Below are 22,622 nucleotides of genomic sequence, written 5' to 3'. Positions count from 1 at the left end.
TCACCTATGTGGGAGACCCAGATTGGTTCCTGGCCCAGCCTCCGCTGTTTGTGGGCATTTAGGGAGTGAGCAAATGGGTGGGAGATCTCTGATGTCTGTCTACCTTTCCAATAAAAAGAAAAAAACATTAAAAAAAACATCACCTTGTACACATAATGAAAATAATAAACCTAGAACAGCGCTTCTCAACCTTAGCACTACTGGTATTTCAGCCTGGGCGGTGCCTGGCAATGGAAGGGTGGGCTGCTCTGTGCACTATACAATGTTCAGCAGCGTCTGGATCTGGACTCACTAGGTGACCGTAGCACTACCTCATTTCTCAGTTGCAACAACCCAAATTATCTCCAAATATCGCCAAAGTCCACCTAGGTGGGATAGGGCAGAACCTCTCCTGCTGGGAACCACTGAGCTAACGGTGATCACTGGTCGCTAGACCGTCAGCAGACAGACTGGTGGTAAACCCGTGATGCAGCGGTGGGGATGCTAACCCCTGCGCCGAGAGATGAGGTCCAACCTTGCCAAGCGAGAGACAGCCACACTGTGCTTCCTGATGCAGCGTGACAGATGGACAGAGCACCAGCCAGGTTAAAATTAAACCCCTTGCCAGGGGTGGATCTAGGTTTGTGGAGCCTGAAAAAATACAAATTTACACACATGGGGTTAGTCCAGGGGTCTGTGCAGCTGGGGCTGTAGGGATTCAGGCACGACTGCAGCTGTTTTGGACGACCCACCATCTTGCCCTTCAAGTGACCCTGACAGTCACCTGCTCTGTGGTGGAGCCAACAACCTGCTGGGCTCGTCTGGCCACACTGGACCCCGGAATGTCCATTATCTAATACCTGGAATGTGAAGTGTTTCCTAGACCGCTCAGGTGGAGCAAGGTTACCGCAAGCCATCTTTGTCTAGCTTCAACCTGTAACTCCCTTCCTGCACAGGACCCACTGTCCTGTCCAGCCTCTGTCTGCTAGGTCGTCCAGCGAATCGCGAGCTCCGTAAGCTCGGGTTTGTCCTCCTGCTTCCGTCTGGCCTCACGCACCGGGTTCCTGAAGTGACCAACTGCCTGCGTACACGAGACCCATGCAGATACGACCAGCGAAGCCCAGGGCGTGCACGCTTGGTCGTTTGTTCAACACATGGCACGAACGACAGCCACACAGGAAAGGGAACTGTTCTGTGTTAAACGAGTGTATTAGCGAAATACACAGTAAGCGTTCTTTGCTTGGACCCTGACGAATCTGAGTAAGACGGCTTTGGGGCAGTTGGGTGAAGCTGAACTCGAAGAACGCGGTGACGCTATCTCCGTCCATAGGCGTGATAACGGTATTTTTAGGTCCTTATCTCACACACTAACGGTGTGAAATATGATTTGCTACGATTTTCAAGGGGGAAAAAAAAACCGGAGAGGTGACAGCAGAAAGGCGAAGTCGCCGCCGCTGGGGGACGGGCGGCGGCAAACGGGTCCACGTTGACCCCCCCACCCCGCATCAGGCACAAGGCGCGCTCGAAAGCACGTCTCCCGAGGCCGGGAGACCCGCAAGCCTGCACGCCGCCCGCTCCGCGGTCACTGCGGAGCCCTGCGGCCCGCACTGCCCGGGCGGCGTAGGGGGTGCAGTTGGAGAATGCGCAGGCGCAGAACGACGCGGGGCGGGGCGAACCCCGGCGAGGCCGAGTCACTGCGCAGGCTCACACCCGGCCCTGCCGCCCCCCCTGTCGCCAGGGCGACGCGCAAGCGCAGAGAGGTGTGCGGCGCACGCATGCGCGCGGGTGAAGCTCCATGGCAGGTGTCGGGGTCTGGCGGCTGCCGGGCATGGGCCCGCCGGCGCTTGTGCTGCTCGCGCTGTGCGTCGTGGGCGCTCGGGGGCTCTACTTCCACATCGGCGAGACCGAGAAGCGCTGCTTCATCGAGGAGATCCCTGACGAGACCATGGTCATCGGTCAGCCGGGCTGAGGGTGGAGAGGCTCTTTGTCCCTGCCCGGCCCTCAGCGGCGCCCCCCCATTCTGAGCTCGGCTGGCCCGTCGCCCCCGACCCTAAAGCCGGCCCGAGGGCGCCCCGAGGACGCGCGGGGGCCGGGCCGTGACTGTGTGTCTGCTCTGCAGGCAACTATCGGACCCAGATGTGGGACAAGCAGAAGGAGGTCTTCCTGCCCTCGACCCCCGGGCTCGGCATGCACGTGGAGGTGAAGGACCCCGACGGGAAGGTAAGGCTGGCGGCCCCCAGCCGGCCCCGGGAGCGCGCGCCGCCGCCTGGCGCCCGGCGAGGTCGCGCGAGCCTGGGCCCTGTCGCCGTCGCAGGTGGTGCTGTCCCGGCAGTACGGCTCCGAGGGCCGCTTCACCTTCACCTCGCACACGCCCGGCGACCACCAGATCTGCCTGCACTCCAACTCCACCAGGATGGCCTTCTTCGCCGGCGGCAAGCTGGTAGGCACTCTGCCCTGGGCCGCGCCGGGCACCTCACCGGCCTCCGCGCGTGGATCCGAGCACAGCCAGCGCTGGGGGCACGGGTGTTGCCTGCTGCCCGCAGGCGGGGCCGGGAGTGGGCTCCGACGCTGGTCTTTCCCGCAGCGCGTGCACCTGGACATCCAGGTCGGGGAGCACGCCAACAACTACCCCGAGATCGCCGCCAAGGACAAGCTGACGGAGCTGCAGCTGCGGGCGCGCCAGCTGCTGGACCAGGTGGAGCAGATCCAGAAAGAGCAGGACTACCAGAGGGTGAGGGGCGGCGGGCCTGGGGAGGGCGGCGACCCTCGCACCTGCCCGGCCTCGGGGAGGGCGGCGACCCTCGCACCCGCCCGGCCTGGCCTTGGGGAGGGCGGCGACCCTCCCTCCTGCCCGGCCTCGGGGAGGGCGGCGACCCTCACACCTGCCCGGCCTGGCGACCCTCACACCTGCCCGGCCTCGGGGAGGGCGGCGACCCTCACACCTGCCTGGCCTTGGGGAGGGCGGCGACCCTCACACCCGCCCGGCCTCGGGGAGAGCGGCGACCCTCACACCCGCGGGGCCTTGGGGAGGGCGGCGACCCTCACACCCGCCCGGCCTTGGGGAGGGCGGCGACCCTCACACCCGCCCGGCCTTGGGGAGGGCGGCGACCCTAACACCTGCCGGGCCTTGGGGAGGGCGGCGACCCTCCCTCCTGCCCGGCCTCGGGGAGGGCGGCGACCCTCACACCTGCCTGGCCTTGGGGAGGGCGGCGACCCTCACACCCGCCCGGCCTTGGGGAGAGCGGTGACCCTCACACCTGCCCGGCCTTGGGGAGGGCGGCGACCCTAACACCTGCCGGGCCTTGGGGAGGGCAGCGACCCTCACACCCGCGGGGCCTTGGGGAGAGCGGCGACCCTCACACCCGCCCGGCCTCGGGGAGGGCGGCGACCCTCACACCCGCCCGGCCTTGGGGAGGGCGGCCACCCTAACACCTGCCTGGCCTTGGGGAGGGCGGCGACCCTCACACCCGCGGGGCCTTGGGGAGGGCAGTGACCCTCACACCTGCCCGGCCTTGGGGAGGGCAGCGACCCTCGCACCCCCGGAGCACCGTCTGCGTGGGCCCTCCTTCCCCAGTCAGTAGCTGTTTCTGCCCACCTTTGAAATCTTGTGAAAGTCATGAAAGGGAAGGGTTGCCGTTTGGCCTAGGTGTGTAGTCCTGCGGTACTGCGTACATTCGCGGTAGCCCACCTTCCTCCGTCTTCCTGGCGGAGGGTGTACACCCGGTGAGCACCCCCACCCACTGCTGCTGTGACCCTGAGCCGTGCGAGCGGTGTTCCATGCTCACACTGAGCAGAGCCCCGAGATGCAGCCCCATGGCGGCGTGCTCAGAATTTCCCTTTAAGGCTGATAGTCTCCCAGATGCAGAGACCCTATTTTGCTTTAGATAGTTTTTCTTTTCTTTTTTAATTCCTTAAAAGGCAGAGGGACAGATCTCCTACGTGCTGGTTCATTCCCCAAATGCCTACCCCTGCCAGAGCCAGGCCGTACCAAAGCCAGGAGCTAGGAACTCAGTTCAGGTCTCCCATGGGGTGGCAGGGACCCAACCATGCGAGCCGTCGCCTGCTGCCTCCCAGGGTGCACATTGGCAGGAAGCTGGAACAGGGAGCAGGGCTGGGACTCGAACCCGGGCGCGCTGATACGGGACGCAGAAATCTCAGGGCGTTTTTGAGTTCTGTGGAACAGCCAAGAGAGGACAGCTCACGTCGGCTGGTGGTCACTGCCCACTGGCTTCCCTCGCACTCTCACTTGAAAGAGTAGGATTGTGGTTTCAGCCCTTTCCAAGGTGCCTGTGGAGAGTCAACACTGTTCCTTCCACGGGCACTCTGAGTGGGGAGACTGGCACCCGGGTGGGATCAAACAGGTGCTGGAGTGGAGAGGCCCCAGCAGCCCGGGATGCGCCCCCTGCGCCCCTGACGCGTGTCTGTTGCCCTGCACAGTATCGGGAGGAGCGCTTCCGCCTGACCAGCGAGAGCACCAACCAGAGGGTCCTGTGGTGGTCCATCGCCCAGACCGTCATCCTCATCCTCACCGGCATCTGGCAGATGCGCCACCTCAAGGGCTTCTTTGAGGCCAAGAAGCTGGTGTAGCGCCCGCCCTCCGTGTGCCCTCCTCCAATCCCTCATCCACCTGGACTTTGAAGGGAAAAGAAAGGAAAAAGAATGTAAGTCATGTTGGTTCCATGGCCACAAACCCTTCGGATCAGCCACTGTTACCCCGGGTTCTCAAGGACACAGGACCCGGTCCAAGCTTTCAAAAGTCTCCCAGGCCCGTGAGGAGTCAGAACTAACCCAGGACTAAGTCTTGCTTCTTGTGCCTCCAGCGACCCCCCCGTCCCACACGAGATGAGCAAATGAAAAAGTCTCTCCTTCCATTCTGCTGTCTCTCCGTCGCTAGCCCAGGGGTGCCTGGCACGCCCCGGGGGTGGGCCTCGCCCCTCTGCATCCTGTCCGTCCTGGGTTCCCTCAAGGCTTTGTGAATGTAAATAAGGGGCAGGTCTCGGCCCCAGAGGATTTAGATGTTTTTCTATATATTAGAACTATTTTTTGATAAATTATCTATTTTCCTTCCTAGTTGAGAGCCCCCGCCCACACCTAGCTGAGACGCCCACACAGTCGTGCGTTGTGTTTATTCACACTCTGCTGACTTCCAGCCAACTCGCGGGGTCCCGCAGTCCCTCGGCCACAAGACAGATGCTCCCGCTGTCCCCAAGGCCACATCAGAGCCAGTCTGTTCCACACCTGTGACTCCCATGCCACGGGAGGCACGGGCAGGGGCAGCACTCTGACCTTCCCTCGTCCTCTAACTTTTATTTAAGCTGTGGTCAATGTTTTCTCAAGAGAACCAGATTTGGTTCCTCATACAGATTTTCCCAGTGAAATAAAATGTGCTACAGTAGCTGTGTTTGAGGTGAAATAAGGCTGTGGGCGGGGGGGGGGGGGCAGAAAGGGAAAGAGGAAAGGTTCCTGGCTTGAATCACGTCTGCCAGTGACCTGGTTGGCCCTGGGTGTGGCCTCGGTGCCAGGGCTTGGTCTGGACCCTGGGCCAGTCTCCAGGGGGTGTGGGAGTGGACAGTGGTTGCTCAAATCGTAACAAAGGCCAGGCAAGCAGACAACACATCAGTGAGACTTCTCAGAGCAAAGCAGATCTCAGCTGCTCCCTCACACCCTGTGCTCTATAAACTCACTACCTGTGGCCCACTCTTGACATTTTATTTCATAATTTTATTACATATTTCAAGTATTAAATTTATCTGAAATACAGAACCAAATTCTTCGTTATTTTTCTAATTTTGGATTTTCATGTGACAGTCCAAATTCCTCAGATGTTTGCTTTCCAGTTTTCTTCATGTTAGGGTGGACACAGGGAAATTCAGATGTTCTTTGAGCTAGTTTGATGCGGGGTGTGTGTGACCTGGGAGGGGACACGTTTCTGCTCTGTGGCTGTTAGTGGAACTGTAGCCACGAGGCGGAGGCTGGATCCCGGGCTGCGAGGACACAGGAGGCTGCCAGCAGGGCCGGGCCGGGCTTGGATGCTTTGCCCGGCAGTACTCACGGCCGGGTGCGTCCTGGGTTTCTCCTTGCTCGTTTTTGGTAGTTAGTAGAGTACACCTTTACACTGATGGGGTCCGCGGAACTGGGGTGGCCAGAGCACAGGCCAGCAGCTGGTAGCTGTGGGAGTGATACATTGTGGCCAGTTCAGCTACATCCAAAGAACTGGGTGGCAGTTCTCTCCCTCACCAATAATCCCCTTGATTCCACTACGAAATTCTGCTTTCTGAGAGTTTACAGCATCCTCACCAACCTTCTCCCTCCTCACCACAGTGTGGGGGAAGGGGAGAGGGCACCTTTTTTTTTTTTTTTTTTTAATGTATTGCTCTGGTAGGAGGTTTCCAACCTAAATAAATCCTACTTTGTGATAAAAAAAAAAAAAGGTTTATTTATTTATTTGAGAGGGAGAGACAGAGAGAAAGGTCTTTCATCCATGAATTCACTCCCTAAATGGCTGCAATGGCCAGAGATGGGCTGCTCTGGAGCCAGGAGCTTCTTCCAGGTCTCCCACATGGGTGCAGGGGTCCAAGCACTTGGGCCATCCTCCACTGCTTTCCTAGGCCACAGCAGAGAAATGGCTGGGAAGTGGAGCAGTCAGGACTCGAACCAGCGCCCATATGGGATGCTGGCTTCAGGCAGTGGCTTTACTGGCTATGCCACAGCGCTGGCCCCAGGGCACCCATTCTTAACATCCTTTATTATTATTATTTATTTGAAAGGAGTCACAGAGAGAGAGAGAGGTGCCCCATCCGCCGGTCCACTCCCCAGATGGTCACACAGTAGAGTTGGGCTAACCTGAAGCCAGGAGCCAGGAGCTTCTTCCAGGTCTCCCTCGTGGCTGCAGCAGCCACGGACTTGGGCCATCTTCCACTACCCTCCAGGTCGAGCAGAGCTGGACGGAAGCAGAGCAGCGCCCATAGGCGATGCTGGCACCGCAGCCAGCAGCTTTCCCTGCTGTGCCACAGCGCCAGCCCCAACACCCCCTATTTTTGTAGCCTGATTCCCCAGCTCTTAGCTGGGACTGAGTGTCCGTCACTGCCCCCGGCCTCACTCAACCTGTGGTTCGTGACCTACTGTGTTGTCGCAGGGTTAGAGGGTCAGGTGCAGTCTGCAGGTTTCGCCGTGGGAGCTCCCCCCACATCCCAGTATGTCCATATCCTAACTCCTGAAACCTCTGACTATGTTCGGTAAGGTGGTACAGGGAGGGAGGAGGAGAGGGGGAGGGGGAGGGGGAGGGGGAGCGCTTCCATCTGCTGTGCTCTCCCCGAAGGCCACAGGGTCCAGCCATTAGCCTGGAACTCCACCCGGGCCTCCCACGTGGGTGCATGACTTGGGCCGTGTCCCGCTGCTTTCCCAGGAGAATTAGCAGGGAGCTGGGTCAGAGGTGGAGTAGCTGGGGCAGAACTGGCGCCCGCGTGGGGTGCGGGGGTCGCTGGCGGTGCCCCAGGTGGCTATGCAATGGGCGTCCCCTGGGTCCCTTGGGTGGGCCTCACGTGGTCACCAGGCCTGCGACAGGGGATATGCGGGATCCCTGCTGGACCTGAGACCCATTCCTTCACCTTCCGAGCCAGCGGCGGCGAGCCCCCACGGACCCCACCTGCATGAGCTGCCCACCGCTCTGTACCCACTAGTTATCCTAACAGCCCTGGGGCCGGAAGTCCGACACGGCCTCCCCGGCCACAGCCTGACGTCAGCGCTTCTCAGACCGGGACCTCGCCGTGCGGGGGACGGCCAAGGACAACCGCCTTTCCCCACCTCGGCGGCTGCGACCCTGCACCTGCGCTGCTCCTTCTGCCAAGCCCCTCCCAGGGGCCCCGCCTCTGCCAAGGCGGCTCTGCCCCAGGGAGCGGGGAAGCAGGGCCGGAGCTGCGGCGGCCTCTCCCACGCTCGCACGGGCCCGAGCGCCGAGCAGCCGCAGTTCCCCGCCGGAACACCGGAAGCGCAGGCGCCAGCACTTCCGGGGAGCGAAGGCTCTTCCGGCTCTGATTGGTTGCTGCTGTAGTGTGCGTCCGCGCCTTACGCGCGACAGCGCCGTGAGTGCCGGCAGCGCCATGGCGGACCCAGATTCGCTGGGCTTCGAACATATGGGCCTGGATCCCCGGCTCCTGCAGGTACCGGGGATTGCTGGGGCGGGCTGCGGGGCACAGCATCCGTGCTCCGCGGAGCGCGCCGCCTGAATCGCGCCGCTCGTCTTCGTAGGCCGTCACCGATCTGGGCTGGTCGCGACCTACGCTGATCCAGGAGAAGGCCATCCCGCTGGCCCTGGAGGGGAAGGACCTCCTGGCCCGCGCCCGCACGGGCTCGGGGAAGACCGCCGCCTACGCCATCCCGATGCTGCAGCTCCTGCTCCACAGAAAGGCGGTGGGTAGCGCGGCCGGCGGCCGGGGGCGGGAGAGAGGCGAGCCCCGGAGAGCTGACGCCCCCCGTGCTCTGGCAGGTCCTCAGTTCATGTGTTTACAGACAGGTGCTGTGCTGGAACAGGCTGTGAGAGGCCTCGTCCTCGTCCCTACCAAGGAGCTGGCACGACAGGCCCAGACCATGATTCAACAGCTGGCCCGCTACTGCGCTCGGGACGTGCGGGTGGCCAATGTCTCAGCTGCGGAAGACTCGGCCTCCCAGAGGTGGGGGGAGGGGCAGAGGGAATGGGGGGGAGCGGGCGGTGTTGGGTGTGTGGGCAGCCGGATCGAGGGCTGGTCCAGCGGCCCCCCCCCCCGTGCTGACGTCAGCTCCCTGCAGAGCCGTGCTGATGGAGAAGCCAGACGTGGTGGTCGGGACCCCGTCTCGCGTGTTGAGCCACCTGCAGCAGCAGAACCTGCAGCTGCGGGACTCCCTGGAGCTGCTGGTGGTGGACGAAGCTGACCTCCTGTTCTCCTTCGGCTTCGAGGACGAGATCAAGAGCCTGCTGTGGTGAGGAAGAGGGAGTGGCTGCCCGCAGAAGGCTGCGTGAGTCGCGACTCGGGTCTGCAGTGGCCGTGCGGGCGCTCGGCCGCCCTGGGCGCTGCGGTCTGACGGGCTCCGGTTTGTTTCAGTCACTTGCCCCGGATTTACCAGGCCTTTCTCATGTCGGCTACTTTCAACGAGGACGTGCAGGCGCTGAAGGAGCTGGTACTGCATAACCCGGTAAGGGGGCCTCGGGAGCGGCCGCGCTGCGGGCACGGGGGCTCGGAGGACTCGGTGCCCCTCCCCAGAGGAGCTCTGGGTGGGGTCTTGTCACAGGATGTCTCCTTTTGAGTCTGAGGCGCTGAAAGGTAGTCACTAGACAGTTGTCCCCAGCGGGCATCACTGGGTTAAGTCAGGCTTTGCCCCAAACCTTGGCAGCAGCTCCGCAGGGTGGCAGTTAGAGTTCTCGGGCCAGGTGCTCATGTCACGTCGTAAGCTTTGCCCGCCGAAGGCCTGTGGCTCTAGGCCCCCCTGCTGTGGTTGCTCGTCCGTGTGTGTCTGCTCCGTGGCCCACTTGTGTTGTGTGTGGGTCACGCTCTGTGTGCCACAGCAGGGCAGCAGGGACTTAGGGAGCCGGGAACCCTCAGAGATTCCCGCCCTGCCAGGACGTGGTGGTGCTGTGGTCGGCGAGCCAGCGGCCGGCGACGTCCGTCTTCTCTGTCTTTGCTGACCGCGGGCCTGTGCTCTTCCCAGGTCACCCTCAAGCTCCAGGAGTCCCAGCTGCCAGGGCCGGAGCAGCTGCAGCAGTTCCAGGTGGTCTGCGAGGCGGAGGAAGACAAGTTCCTGCTGCTCTACGCCCTGCTCAAGCTGTCCTTGGTGCGCGGCAAGTGCCTGCTCTTCGTCAACACTCTGGAGCGGAGCTACCGCCTGCGCCTCTTCCTGGAGCAGTTCGGCATCCCCTCCTGCGTGCTCAATGGCGAGCTCCCGCTGCGCTCCAGGTGTGCCCCGGCCGCGTGCCCGGACAGAGCCGGGGGGGGGGGGGGCAGGACAGCCGGGGGGGGGGCGCGCAGGACAGCCCGGACAGCAGCGGGGGGGGGGGGGCAGGACAGCAGCCGGGGGTGCCCGGACAGCAGCGGGGGGGGTGCCCGGACAGCAGCGGGGGGGGGGGGGCAGAGGGCTCCCAGCTGCTGTTTCTGTTCCTGAAGCGCTCAGTAGGGGCCAGCTTCTAGGCTTGATGGAGTGGCTTTTTTTTTTTTTTTTTTTAAGATTTATTTATTTATTTGAAAAGCAGAGTTACAGAGAGGCAGAGGCAGAGAGAGAGAGAGAGAGAGAGAGAGAGATGTACCATCCACTGGTTCATCCCCCAAAATGATCGCAAACAGCTGGAGCTGCACCAGTCTGAAACCAGGAGCCAGTCGCTTGGGCCATCCTGTGCTGCTTTCCCAGGCCATAGCAGAGAGCTGGACTGGAAGTGGAGCAGCGGGACTCAAACCTGTGCCCACATGGGGTGCCGGCACTGCAGGCAATGGCTTTACCTGCTACACCACAGCACCGGCCCCAATAGCGACTTTGTACAGTGCTGAAATACCTAGCCCTTGTCCACTGTCACCTGAGGAAGTGGAGACACAAAGATTAGGAAGGGAGAGGGATTAAGAGAAGGCACAAGTTGGGAAGGGCAATGGCTGCCGATGCTGGGAGGAGTGGGCCTGCCATGGGCCGACTCCCCCGATGCTGGGAGGAGTGGGCCTGCCTGTGCTCCGTGGGCCGACTCCCCCGATGCTGGGAGGAGTGGGCCTGCCCATGCTCCGTGGGGCTGACTCCCCCGATGCTGGGAGGAGCGGGCCTGCCCGTGCTCCGTGGGCCGACTCCCCCGATGCTGGGAGGAGCGGGCCTGCCCGTGCTCCGTGGGCCGACTCCCCCGACGCTGGGAGGAACGGGCCTGCCCGTGCTCCGTGGGCCGACTCCCCCGACGCTGGGAGGAACAGGCCTGCCCGTGCTCTGTGGGCCGACTGCCCCCTCTTCATTCCAGGTGCCACATCATCTCCCAGTTCAACCAGGGCTTCTACGACTGCGTCATAGCCACTGATACCCAAGTCCTGGGGGCCCCGGCCAAGGCCAAGCACCGGGGCCGAGGGCCCAGAGGGGACAAGTAAGTCCATGTTTCTCCTTTTCTCAGCTCTTCTGAAGGGGGTCTGATTTTTCGGCTGTTTGGAAGACAAACCAGGGCGCCCAGAGCTGGGAACCAGGCGATCTAGGCCTGCTCAGGACAAGCCACAGGGAGCCCTGTAGGCCCTTGCTCAGCTTCCCGGGTACAGAGAGGGCTGTGAAGGGCACCACCATGGGCAGCATGACGGGTAGCATGTGGTCCTGCAGGAGGCCTGTGGCTGTGACTTGGAGGGAGCGCGGGTTTTCCCTCCCTCCCTCCCTTTTTTTTTTTTAAATACTTAATTATTTGAAATTCAGAGTTAGAGAGAGGCAGAGGTAGAAAGAGAGATCTTCATCTGCTGTTGCATTCCCAGAATGGCCTCAACAGGCAGGACTGGGCCAGGCTGAAGCCAGGAACTTCATCGGGTCTCCACATGGGCGCAGTGCCCCAAGCACTTGGGCCATCCTCCACTGTCTTCCCAGGTGCAGGGAAGGGAGCTGGCTCAGAAGTGGAGCAACAGGGGCTCTAACTGCTGCCCATGTGGGATGCCGGCGCTGTAGGTGGCGACTCTCCCTGTTAGTCCACAGCGCTGGCCCTGGGAGCCTGTTTTATGAGAGGAAAACGAAGCCCCAGCCTCTGTCCACCTGACCACTGGGCCCACAGCTAGTCCTCAGAGCACACCACACAGCCCCGAGGACTGCCCAGCTCTGTCCACCTGACCACTGGGCCCACAGCTAGTCTTCAGAGCACGCCACACGGCCCTGAGGGCTGCCCAGCTCTGTCCACCTGACCACTGGGCCCACAGCTAGTCCTCAGAGCACACCACATGGCCCTGAGAGCTACCCAGCTCTGTCCACCTGACCACTGGGCCCACAGCTAGTCCTCAGAGCACACCACACGGCCCTGAGGACTGCCCAGCTCTGTCCACCTGACCACTGGGCCCACAGCTAGTCCTCAGAGCACGCCACACGGTCCTGATAGCTGCCATCGCCCACAGCTGAGGTCTGGACAATACAGTCAGGTTAGCCCACAAAAGGTCCAAGTCTACCCACAAAACCCAGCGCCTGGGACCATTCTGATGTTGAAGAATCTCGCATGTAGCAGGATCCCTTGGGCTCAGACCCCGTTTGGAGGAAGCTTTGCTGGTGGAGGCGAGTGTCGGTGCCTGGAGCAGAGGAGGGGTCTGGCTGATGCTGACGGTGCACCTTCTCTGCAGGGCCTCGGACCAGGAGGCAGGCGTGGCCCGGGGCATAGACTTCCACCACGTGTCTGCTGTGCTCAACTTTGACCTCCCCCCTACCCCTGAGGCCTATGTCCATCGAGCTGGCAGGTAGGGGAGCAGGGAGTTTGGGGGCGGGCACCAGTAGTGGGCCTAAGACAGGGCCTGAGGGCTGGAGACCTAGGCTCAGCTGTCCTCCCTTGCAGGACGGCGCGCGCCAACAACCCTGGCATCGTCTTGACCTTCGTGCGGCCCGCGGAGCAATCCCACCTGGGCAAGATCGAGGAGCTTCTTAGTGGAGGTACGAGCGCCGGCTCCTGTGGGTGCTCAGCAGAGTCCTCACGCCTGTGAGAGTGACGGCTGCAGTAACGGCATAGTGGCAAGTGGCCTCCACTGTGGCACAGTCACGCTGACCGTGTGCTTCCCAGTGCTGAGTGCCCGGACGCACTGCTCGGACACGATGCCCGACAGCGGCTGGCCCCGCGTGCTGGGTGCACTCAGCGGCTCTCCCCGGCCATCGTCGTGGGCGGCAGGTCGGGCAGCAGTTGGTGGAGAAGAGGGGAGAGTGGGCAGTGGGTCCTGGGGCTCGGGCATGACAGCGTACAGGGCTTGGGGGAGGACAGGCCAGCCCTGTCCACAGTGTCACGGGACGTCCATGCTACAGGGAGGCTGCGGTTGGGCGTCCCAGGAAGCGCTGGGTCTTCTGCAGCCTTGCTCCGGGGGGGGGGGGGGTGCAGGAGTCCACAGGGAAGGCCTGGGCGTGTGGGGGCCTCACTGCTGCCTCTCCCGCAGCCGGCGAGGCCCCTGTCTTGCTTCCCTACCAGTTCCGGATGGAGGAGATCGAGGGCTTCCGCTATCGCTGCAGGGTGAGCTGGACGCGGTTGGGAGAGGGGACTGTCGGGGTAGGGGCCTGTGTCCCAGGGATCGCACCCACTGCCGAGCGCCTGGGTGTGAGGAGGGTGGGGCCTCGCGTCTGAGCCTCCGTGTCCGTCCGCAGGACGCCATGCACTCCGTGACGAAGCAGGCCATTCGCGAGGCGAGGTTGAAGGAGATCAAGGAGGAGCTGCTGCACTCTGAGAAGCTCAAGGTGAGGCCGCGGGGCACGGGGGCAGAGCTCGGCGGGCTGAGAAGCTCAAGGTGAGGCCGCGGGGCACGGGGGCAGAGCTCGGCAGGCGGCCAGTGCGTGGTGACACAGAACCAGGCACGTGCGCCTGTGGCAGGGGAGGGGGTCAGCGGGCCGAGAACCCAGGGAGGGGAGGCAGCCTGCTGTGTCCATGGAATTGTAGGTGCACGTGTCCCTCGATGCACACGGGGCGTACTTGTCAGTGTGCAGTTACACGTGTGCCACAGGCGCTGCCGCAGCGTGGTGAAGCCACGAGGGTGGCAGCCACGCCGGGGCCTCCCCAGAGCAGGCGAGGGGCGGCCGCAGACGCAGCGTGGGCAGTTGTGAGTAGGACGGAGAGGCCGTTCCCGACGCCAGCAGCGGGAGCGGCCGTGCTGCCGTTTGCATCTCGGAGAAGGGGAGCCCACGCGGGTCACACACGTGATTGTGTCCGCGTAGACGCGGGAGCGGGAGCAGCCGCCGCGGGCGCTGTCGGGCGGGGAAGGTGCTGTGGACAGAGGCAGCAGGAAGCCTCCCAGGTTCTCAGTTCCGGACCGTGTGTGTCTCCTTTCAACGCCTCGGTCTTGGGGGCGTGAGAGAGGTGCTGACTCGGCTGCCTCCCCCGTCAGACCTACTTTGAAGACAACCCCAGGGACCTGCAGCTGCTGCGGCACGACCTGCCCCTGCACCCCGCCGTGGTGAAACCGCACCTGGGCCACGTCCCGGACTACCTGGGTGAGTGTGGCTGGGAGGTCGGAGGCAGCAGGCTGCGAGGGGGCGCGGGTTCCTTGCCGCTGGGGACACGGTGGGGCCCGTGCAGGCCCACGGAGGCTTGTCCGCCCCATCCCACGGGCAGCTGTGGCGATGGGATAGCGTCACGATAGCAGATTTGAAGGCCTGCTGTCGGGCGGTTACATTCAGAACAGCCTGGTACTGGTACAAAACAGGGCGGCCAGGGCTGGGCGGTCATGGGCAGGAGGCACAACTGCTGCACAGCGGGAGGCTGCGATCAGCCGCCGCTGCGGTGGAGGCCGAGGTCTCTCCAGCGTCTCCGGGACCCGGGACAGAGCTGTGAGGGCCAGCGGGAAGAACCGGGGCCGTCACTTGACACCCGGGAACCCCTCTCCCACGAGCTCTGACGCCTTCCCTGGTTAACGTGGATTAAAGGACAAGAGAGACAAGGGGCAGCACGTGCACCCCAGTCTGCCTGGGCAGAGGGGAGGGAGGGGGAGGGGGAGGGGCATTCCTGGGCAGGGAAGGCCTGAGTGGTGGGAAGGAGGGCCCGGCAGAGGTGGGGGCACGGCAGGCAGCGTGGCTGGGCCTTCGGTACGCAGGCGGCTGAGACACCGTCTGGGACATCACACCCACGGCAGAGTGCGAGGAAGAGTACTGGCTGCTGGGAGCACCCAGCGGAGTCGGGAGGGGCTGCCCTGAGAAGGGGCGTGGACATGGTCTAGATTGACAAGCGGTGGGGGGGCAGTTGAGACTGGGGCTTGTGGGAGGTGCGGCCGCCACTGAGGCCCAGCCTCTCCCAGTTCCTCCTGCTCTTCGCGGCTTCGTACGCCCTTCCAAGAAGCGGAAGAAGCTCTCGTCCTCCTGTAGGAAGGCCAAGGTATGTGCCCTGGGCCGGGGACAGCAGGACTCCCCCAGCGCCCTCCTCTCCATCACTGGGAGTGCACGTGGCTCGCCCTGCAGGGGAGAGGGCGCCTGAGGGCCGGGTGTGGCTGGGGCTGCCTTTCCCTCCGCCAGCGCGTGCCTGGCTCCGCCCGCGGTGCTGATCTCGCTCTGCCCCGCGGTGCTGATCTCGCTCTGCCCCGCGAGACCGTCTGGTTGCCCCTGGTAACCTGTGCTTCCGCCCCTGTAGAAGATGAAGAGCCAGAACCCACTGCGCAGCTTCAAGCACAGAGGAAAGAAATCCAGGCCCCCAGCGACGCCCTCCTGAGGGTGCCTGGGCCTGACTGCAGCACGGGACGGGCCTCGGCTCACGCTCGCCGGGCGGCCTGGACAGACTGGACTTGGGCGGGGCTTCCGCTTCCTGGTACTGCCAGCCAGCGTCTCGCCCCTCGACAGAATAAAGGTTCCAGCTGCCCCGGCTGTGCCTCCAGCATCTGGCAAGGCACAGACTGTTCTCCAAGACCTCAGGATCAGGAAGTTCCAGAAGGTGGCAGTCTGTGCTGTGTGCAGTACTGCGCTCGACCGGCAGAGGTCAGCCTCGTGGAGCCGCTCCAAGTCTGCTGCGCCCAGTTCATCCAGCTGTTGCGTGCCGGTTCCTGTGGCCCCGCTGTCTGGTGTTGCGTGGAGTGCAGGCCTTCCTGACCACAGCCTTCTTGTAACACACCTCAAAGGGGAGACGCCGCCCCACTGGAACTGGGGCAGCTGGCTTGTCCCTCTCTGGAGCCCCTGTGTGTGACAGCCCACGCGGGCGGGTTTGTGTGCACAAGCAGCAGTGAAAGGCGTTCACGCGTCCTCCGTGTCTTTTCTCTGGTCCCCAGCAGGAGGGCCTGGCGCTTCCACAGCCCTGAGGCCTGGCCTCCCAGCTCCTGTCGGCCCGTGTTGGGGTTGGAACTTTGGCTCTGCTGACCAGCACCTAGCTTGTGCCTCTTAGCACTGTGACCATCACCTGGGTGTCAGCGTGCCTGAGGAGACGGGGGAGGGGCACTGGGAGAAGTGTGGAGGCAGCCCCAGGAGGCGGGGCCTTTGGTCACGGGGATGACAGTACTGGGGTAACGGGACCTGAGAGTTGGGGTCTCATGAGCCCTGCTCCCTCGGTGACTCGATTTCCAGGGAGCCAGCGGTGTGGGCTCGGGCAGTGTGAAGGCAGAGCCGGGGCCCTGTCCACAGCGTGCTTGCAGGCTGTGGTGGCTCAATGGAGCAGAGAGTGGCCGTGGGAGTGCCAGCTTCAGGCCCCGTCAGCCACGTCCCAGAGCGGGGCTGGGCGCAGAGCGCTCTGCCTGCCTTGCCCAGGCAGCCTCTAACTGACCCTGCGCCACAGGGGGGTGGGCGAGCAGGGGCGGCGCAGCTGTGTTCCTGCCTGGGCTGACCAGAGGCGTGGGGGCAGTTTCCAGCGTGACAGCCTGCCTTGCAGCAAGGTGGGGGAGCTGCGGGCAGAGCAGCTGAAGCTAGGCAGGGTTTGGACTCGCCTCAGTGGAGGAGCTTGGTGCTGCTGGGGCTTCCTCCACTGTGGGCGGGGGGGCAGCACCCTAGGGGATACGCAGAGCTGCCCTCGGGGGTCCACGGTGGCCAGGGTGGTGGGAACGTCCATCCTCACAAAGTCCACAGAAGCAAGGTGTGGACAAGGTTGCAGCTGTCAGCCCCAGCAGTGGTCCCCGCATTCATGGATGCGTGAGGGAGCGGGAGCGTCGAGGTGGTGAGGCTGCCCGGAGCCAGGCCTCACGAGGGCGTGCACACGATGCGTGTGAGCCTGGAAGGGAGAAGGGGGTGGGCTGCGCCGGTGTCTCTGCCGACACAGTCTTGCCGGTAGCGAGGCCTGAAGGAGCGTGTGTGTACGTGGAGGTCAAGGGAAGGAAGCAGCCCTCACCCCGGCCGCACTGCACGCTGGCCCTGTGCCGTCTGCTGACAGCACTTCGCCGTGCAGTCACCCTCAGTGTCTCACGCTTCTGCCTGGGGGTAGCCAGCAAGCCGACTCCCAGAGCACTAGCCAGCGAGGCCTATTGGAATGGGGCTGCCTCTAGCGAGTGGGCGGGAAAGACGGCTTGGCAGAGACCCCGGAGGTGGGAGGGGGCAGCACGGGTGTGGGTGAGAAGCGCTGTCAGAGTGCAGTGGTGCCGTGCGAAGTCAGCGGGACACAGCGATCAGATAGCCGAGGGAGCCCACTGATAAGGCCGCGATACGGAGGGCTGTGCCTGGAACCGTGGACCTGGAGCGGGGAGACAGACGAGTTCCCTCTGCCGCGTCTACCCCGTGCCCAGGACCGGGCCTAATGACTCAGCTTTGGGAAGGTTGGGACTTTGTTCCCCAGGAGGCTGTGCTGTAACATCGGATTGGAGCAGGCAGGCGCCCCGCAAAGTGCACTCCTCCCCAAAACAGTGGTTGCCAGGAGACGCTTTTAAGGGTCAGGAGCGCTGCGTGCCAGGCACGGTGCTGGCACACACGCACACATCTTGGTTTTATTCCTCTTGGATGCCTTTGGAACCGGGCATGCCGCGGGAGTCCGCCCTGCCCCTGTCCTCCCGAGGAGCAGCAGTGACAGTGCCGGTGTCCCTGGCCATGACAGCAATAGGACAAGGCGCAGCGAGGGGACTTGCAGCCAGCCGGCCCCTGGGAGCTGCCTCTGGTGCAGTGGCACGCCGTGGCCTGCCTCCACGCGCCCGGCGTGCTGCGCTCACAGTGGCCACACACTGACTCTGCCTCGCACGGGGCATTCCAGTCTCAGCTTGCCCTGGGGGCGTTCGGCTGTGAGTGGAGGTAGAGATGTTCCCCAGCCCCGGGCTCCTGTGAGGCCGATTTGTGTGGTTATGGCCCCGGTGCCTGGATGCCTGGCTCCGCTCACACCTTAGTGAGCAGGCGTCAAATGCCCCTGTACACAGAGTCACATCAGAGCTTAAAATGCAGGCCTGGAGAGGGGCCTGGGGCCCTGCATGTCTCACAACCTTCCTCCCGGGTGAGCCAATGCTGCTGGTTCCTGAACCCCAATTGGAGGCAAAGCTATAACTTCACCATCCATTTCACGGGTTGGCAAACTGAGGCTCAGACGAAGGAGCCGGCGCAAATACCCCCAGCTAAGTGGTGGAGCGGGAAGTGCTCATTGGCTTCTGGTGTGGAAGCGGAGGTGGAGGCTTGGGTTGGCGTCTGTCAGGAAGCGGGGTGGGGGCTTGGTGCGGGTGTCGAGCTGGAGTCCGACTGCAGGTCCACCGAGCGCTGACAGCATGGCCAGGAGCTGCCTCGGACCTGGGCCCACTCACGTAAACACACCAGCTGGGTGCTGTGAAATTCAGGTTTCACTGGGCACAGTGCGTATTGGCTGAATTTGGCATTCCCTAGCCCTGCCCTGCTCTGTGGGGCTGGTCGTGGGCTTGTTTTGTTTTGCACTTTATATATGAGAGAAAGAGATCAATCCTCCATCCTCTGACTTCATCCCCAAATGCCTAGAACCACCAGATGGAAGCCAGGAGCCCCAGAACCTACGCGAGTCCCCCGTGTGGGTAGCAGGGACCCAAGCCCTCTGCGTCCCAGGATGCGTCGGCAGGAAGCTGCATCCGACGTGGGGTGCAGGTGACCCTCGCCTGTCCTGGTCTGACTTTCTGACCTCAGGAAGCGCGGCCGCGGCGCGGGGGCTCCCGGGAGGCAGGTGCATTCCTGAGCCTTGCTGTTCACTAAAACTTCCCCTGGGAGTGCCCGGCCTGCCTCGGGGGCACCACTTCCGCTTCGCAGGAAATGACTTGGTGAGGACAGTGCTGGGCTGGCTGGACCTTGTGGCCCCCGGCAGGGCCCCACCTTGTGTCGCCTGGGTGACTCAGGGCTGAGGCAGGAGGCCCCAGCTGGGCCCCGCCCAAGGCCACAGATGCTCCACAACCATATTCACCAACTCCAGAGACTTGAGTGTGGTCAGGGGCCGGGCGCCGTCCGCCCACCGCTCACGCTCCTGTGGTCTGACAGTTCCCGGTGCAGTGTTCACCACCCCAGGCTCCCAGCAGGAAGGCCACCCGGCCAGCTCCTTAGTGCCGGTACGTGGAGATCAGCACCAGTGAACTGCTGCCCAGCCCCTGTCCCAGTCAACCTGAGCCCATGGCCTCCATCCTAATGTCTCTACTTGGTGCTCTGTCTGCATTTTTTTTTTTTAAGATTTATTTATTTGAAAGGCAGAGTTACAGAGAGGCAGAGGCAGAGAGAGATATTCCATCCGCTGGTTCACTCCCCAGTTGGCCTCAATGGCCTGAGCTGCGCCGAGTCGAAGCCAGGAGCCTGGAGCTTCTTCCGAGACTCCCAAGTGGGTGTCAGGGCCCAAGCACTTGGGCCATCTTCCACTGCTTTCCCAGGCCACACAGAGAGCTGGATCAGAAGTAGAGCAGCTGGGGCCGGCGCCGCGGCTCACTAGGCTAATCCTCCGCCTAGCGGCGCCGGCACACCGGGTTCTAGTCCCGGTCGGGGCGCCGGATTCTGTCCCGGTTGCCCCTCTTCCAGGCCAGCTCTCTGCTGTGGCCCGGGAGTGCAGTGGAGGATGGCCCAGGTGCTTGGGCCCTGCACCCCATGGGAGACCAGGAAAAGCACCTGGCTCCTGGCTCCTGCCATCGGATCAGCGCGGTGCGCCGGCCGCAGCGCGCCAGCCGCGGCGGCCATTGGAGGGTGAACCAACGGCAAAGGAAGACCTTTCTCACCTGTCTCTCTCTCACTGTCCACTCTGCCTGTCAAAAAAAAAAAAAAAAGAAAAAAAAAAAAAAAAAAACGTAGAGCAGCTGGGACTCGAACCGGTGCCCGTATCAGATGGCAGTGCTGCAGACTGGGGCTTTAACCCACTGCACCACTGCGCCGGCTCCATGGCCGAAATGTTCTTAGCCCTGCCAGACCTGTGGCTAGGGTTCACGGGGCTCAGTGGCAGCGGTCAGGGCAGGCTGACCACGTTGCCTGCCCTCTCCTCCAGGGAGCCCTCGGGAAGGAGGCAGACCCTGTCCACCCAGAGGTCTGCTCCTCTCCGTGGGCCTGAGCCCTTCCCTACCTCAGTGTGGACACGAGCGATGGGCTCCCAGCTGCTGGGGGCCACTGCCCTGAGTGGGCTGGGGGACAGCAGGCAGCAGAGGGCGCTGCGGCAGGTGCGGGGGGCAGCAGCCTGTGCATTTGCTGAGACGCAGGTTGGGCCTGTGTCGCCCGGGTACACTGCCCAGCGTCCCCCTGCCCCTGGCCAGAGAGGGCTGCTTCGCTCCCACGGCCTCCTGCCCTAGGGATGTGGTACAGCTCAGTTCCCTCCCTGGGCCCGCTCAAAGTGGCCACGTTGCAGGCACATTCAGTCTTAGGAGAAGAGAAAGTCTGTAATGAGGTATCATTTCACAGTTACTAAGCTAGTGAAGTTTGACAACGAATATTGTACACAACAGAGGTGGGAGTGGAGAGCCACACCCTCGGGGAAGGCACTGGGGCCCTCGCCCAGGGCTGGCACAAACCCTTACCCAGGCCCGAGGAACCAAGCATCTGATAAATCCTGATAATCAGATGAACCGTGAGAAGGAGCGCCCTTGGGATAGTAAACAAGGACGCACGCCTGGTCTCCAGGAACATAAACCCCCAAACGGAGGAAGATCGTCAGGTACCAACACGTTACCCACAGTTTATTAATTAATTAATTTTTTTTTTGACAGGCAGAGTGGACAGTGAGAGAGAGAGACAGAGAGAAAGGTCTTCCTTTGCCGTTGGTTCACCCTCCAATGGCCGCCGTGGCCGGCGCACCGCACTGATCCGAAGCCAGGAGCCAGGTGCTTCTCCTGGTCTCCCATGGGGTGCAGGGCCCAAGCACCTGGGCCATCCTCTACTGCACTCCCGGGCCACAGCAGAGAGCTGGCCTGGAAGAGGGGCAACCGGGACAGAATCCGGCACCCCGAATGGGACTAGAACCCGGTGTGCCAGTGCCGCAAGGCGGAGGATTAGCCTAGTGAGCCGCGGCGCTGGCCTAATTAATTAATTTTTAAATTTATTTATTTGAGGGGTCGGCGCTGTGGCGTAGTAGGGTAAGCCTCCACCTGTGGCTCCAGCATCTCATGTGGGTGCCGGTGCGAGTCCCGGCTGCTCCGATTCTGATCCCGCTCCCTGCTAACGGCCTGGAAAAGCAATGGAAGATGACTCAATTCTGATCCCGCTCCCTGCTAACGGCCTGGAAAAGCAAGGAAGATGACTCAAGTGCTTGGGCCTCTGCATCCACGTGGAAGACCCGGATGAAGGTCCTGGCTCCTGGCTTCGGCCTTGCCTAGCCTGGGCCATTTGAGAAGTGAACCATCGGAGATGAGCCAATTCAAAGCCAGGAGCCAGGAGCTTCTTCTGGGTCTCCCATGTGGGTGCCAGGCTGGGCGCAATCCAACTGGGAACCTACTCTTGTCTTGACACTACCGATCCCTGCACGCCGACGGTGACTTCTTGCTGCCAAGGCCCTCAACATGGGCGTGTGCTGGCCACAGGTGTCTGGGGACCAAGCGTCCAGGAGTGAAGTGACCCCCTGAGGTGGGGAAGCATGGCCCCCTTACTCCTTGGAGGGCACCCTCGGGGAGAGTCCCCATCATCAAAGGAGGTCTCCACTTGCAGGAGCTGCTCCGAAATGTCCCTTGGCCGGTTCCCTGACATCCATACTCACCTGCTGCTGTCACCTAGGCGGCCTCCCAAATGAGCCGTCTGCCCTGGGGTCCAACACCCAGGACAAGGACAGAGAGGCCAGCTTTGTGGCTAATGGATTCTCAGGGTCTGAAGCCCGGAGCAGGGAGGTGTGGGCCAGGGGTCCGCCCTGCACTAGGGCATGGGTCTATCCCCTCCCCTCGGCCTGTCTATCCTGGCACAGCCTGGATGGCTCCCCTATCCTGCCAGGGTCCATGGAGCATGGAGCCAGAGGAAGAGGCCCCGAGGCCCCGAGGCCCCTCCCAGCCGCTGTCATGAGGGGTAGGGGGTGGCTTCAGCATTATCGCTGCTCAGCCTTCGTGACGGGGCCAAGGTCCTGGCCCATCCTGGTGATAGTGAGAGCCCAAGGGAGGCCCAGAAGATTCCTATCAGAAGGGAGCTGAGGTGTGTCCAGTGCACTGGGGCTACAGCCCAGGACGCTTGGCCAGCATTGGCCAGTGGGCCAGGTCTGGGCCAGGGGCAAGAGAGCCGAGGGAAGGGAGGAGAGGGGAGGAAGGGCCAGGTGAGGTCAGGAGAACGCGGAGTATACCCACCCTCAGCCCTGGAGGGAGCTGTCCCTCCACCCCACTGTCCCCTGTTATCAGGCTGTTAATATTAATTCACGACATTTGCTAAGGATGACAGTGCAGAGGGCGTGTCCAGTCAGGCTGGCCCTGGTCCCAGAGGAGCTGGGGCAGAGTGGAGGGTGAGAGGCTGCGTGGAGGTTATGGGGACCACGCTGAGCCCCTCGGGGGCCTGGGACCACTGTCACCCTGGGCCTGGCACCAACTCCAGCAGAGGCCGCCCGGGGGGCAGCTGGGGGTTTCCCTCCTGCAGTTGTGTTGGGTCGTGGGTGGGGCCCCCAGCACCTCCACTGGGAGGTTCACGGAAGTGGGGGGCATTGATCGGGAAGAAGTGGGAGGGGCACTCAGGGATCA

At 62.8% G+C, this 22,622-nt stretch overlaps 2 protein-coding genes and 1 long non-coding RNA gene across 4 annotated transcripts; 2 read left to right on the top strand and 1 right to left on the bottom strand.

The window, feature by feature from the left end:
• Positions 1-1,750: 1,750 nt before the first annotated feature.
• TMED4 (transmembrane p24 trafficking protein 4) lies at positions 1,751-5,374 on the top strand. 2 transcript variants are annotated; one of them, XR_007922277.3, is made up of 6 exons: positions 1,751-1,934; positions 2,099-2,199; positions 2,294-2,419; positions 2,564-2,710; positions 4,417-4,640; positions 5,051-5,374. XR_007922277.3 is itself a non-coding variant. In XM_002713848.6 (5 exons), the coding sequence occupies exons 1-5, from the start codon at positions 1,775-1,777 to the stop codon at positions 4,564-4,566; spliced, it is 684 nt and encodes a 227-aa protein (XP_002713894.1). In that variant the 5' UTR covers positions 1,751-1,774; the 3' UTR covers positions 4,567-5,374. The 2 variants fall into 2 exon arrangements, 1 of the variants encoding a protein (XP_002713894.1); XM_002713848.6 differs by having other exon boundaries at positions 4,417-5,374.
• Positions 5,375-5,671: 297 nt separating this feature from the next.
• Positions 5,672-7,963, bottom strand: LOC127492636 (uncharacterized). Its single transcript, XR_007922279.3, has 3 exons — positions 7,783-7,963; positions 6,823-6,919; positions 5,672-6,147 (listed from the first exon to the last, which is right to left on the bottom strand). It is a non-coding gene; the product is annotated as an uncharacterized LOC127492636 (long non-coding RNA).
• A 3-nt stretch (positions 7,964-7,966) lies between these two features.
• DDX56 (DEAD-box helicase 56) lies at positions 7,967-15,830 on the top strand. The gene is made up of 14 exons (XM_008261823.5): positions 7,967-8,138; positions 8,227-8,388; positions 8,488-8,648; positions 8,764-8,934; positions 9,057-9,147; positions 9,661-9,905; positions 10,937-11,056; positions 12,270-12,383; positions 12,479-12,573; positions 13,065-13,138; positions 13,270-13,359; positions 14,004-14,109; positions 14,910-14,986; positions 15,239-15,830. Exons 1-14 carry the CDS (start codon positions 8,079-8,081, stop codon positions 15,314-15,316), a joined length of 1,644 nt encoding a protein of 547 aa, XP_008260045.3. The 5' UTR covers positions 7,967-8,078; the 3' UTR covers positions 15,317-15,830.
• The last annotated feature ends 6,792 nt before the right edge of the window (positions 15,831-22,622 follow it).

This window comes from Oryctolagus cuniculus, chromosome 16 (assembly GCF_051225735.1).
Source record: "Oryctolagus cuniculus isolate XC-2025 breed Fujian yellow rabbit chromosome 16, ASM5122573v1, whole genome shotgun sequence".
NCBI lineage: Eukaryota > Metazoa > Chordata > Mammalia > Lagomorpha > Leporidae > Oryctolagus > Oryctolagus cuniculus.
This window is presented reverse-complemented; position numbering and strand designations above follow the sequence as displayed.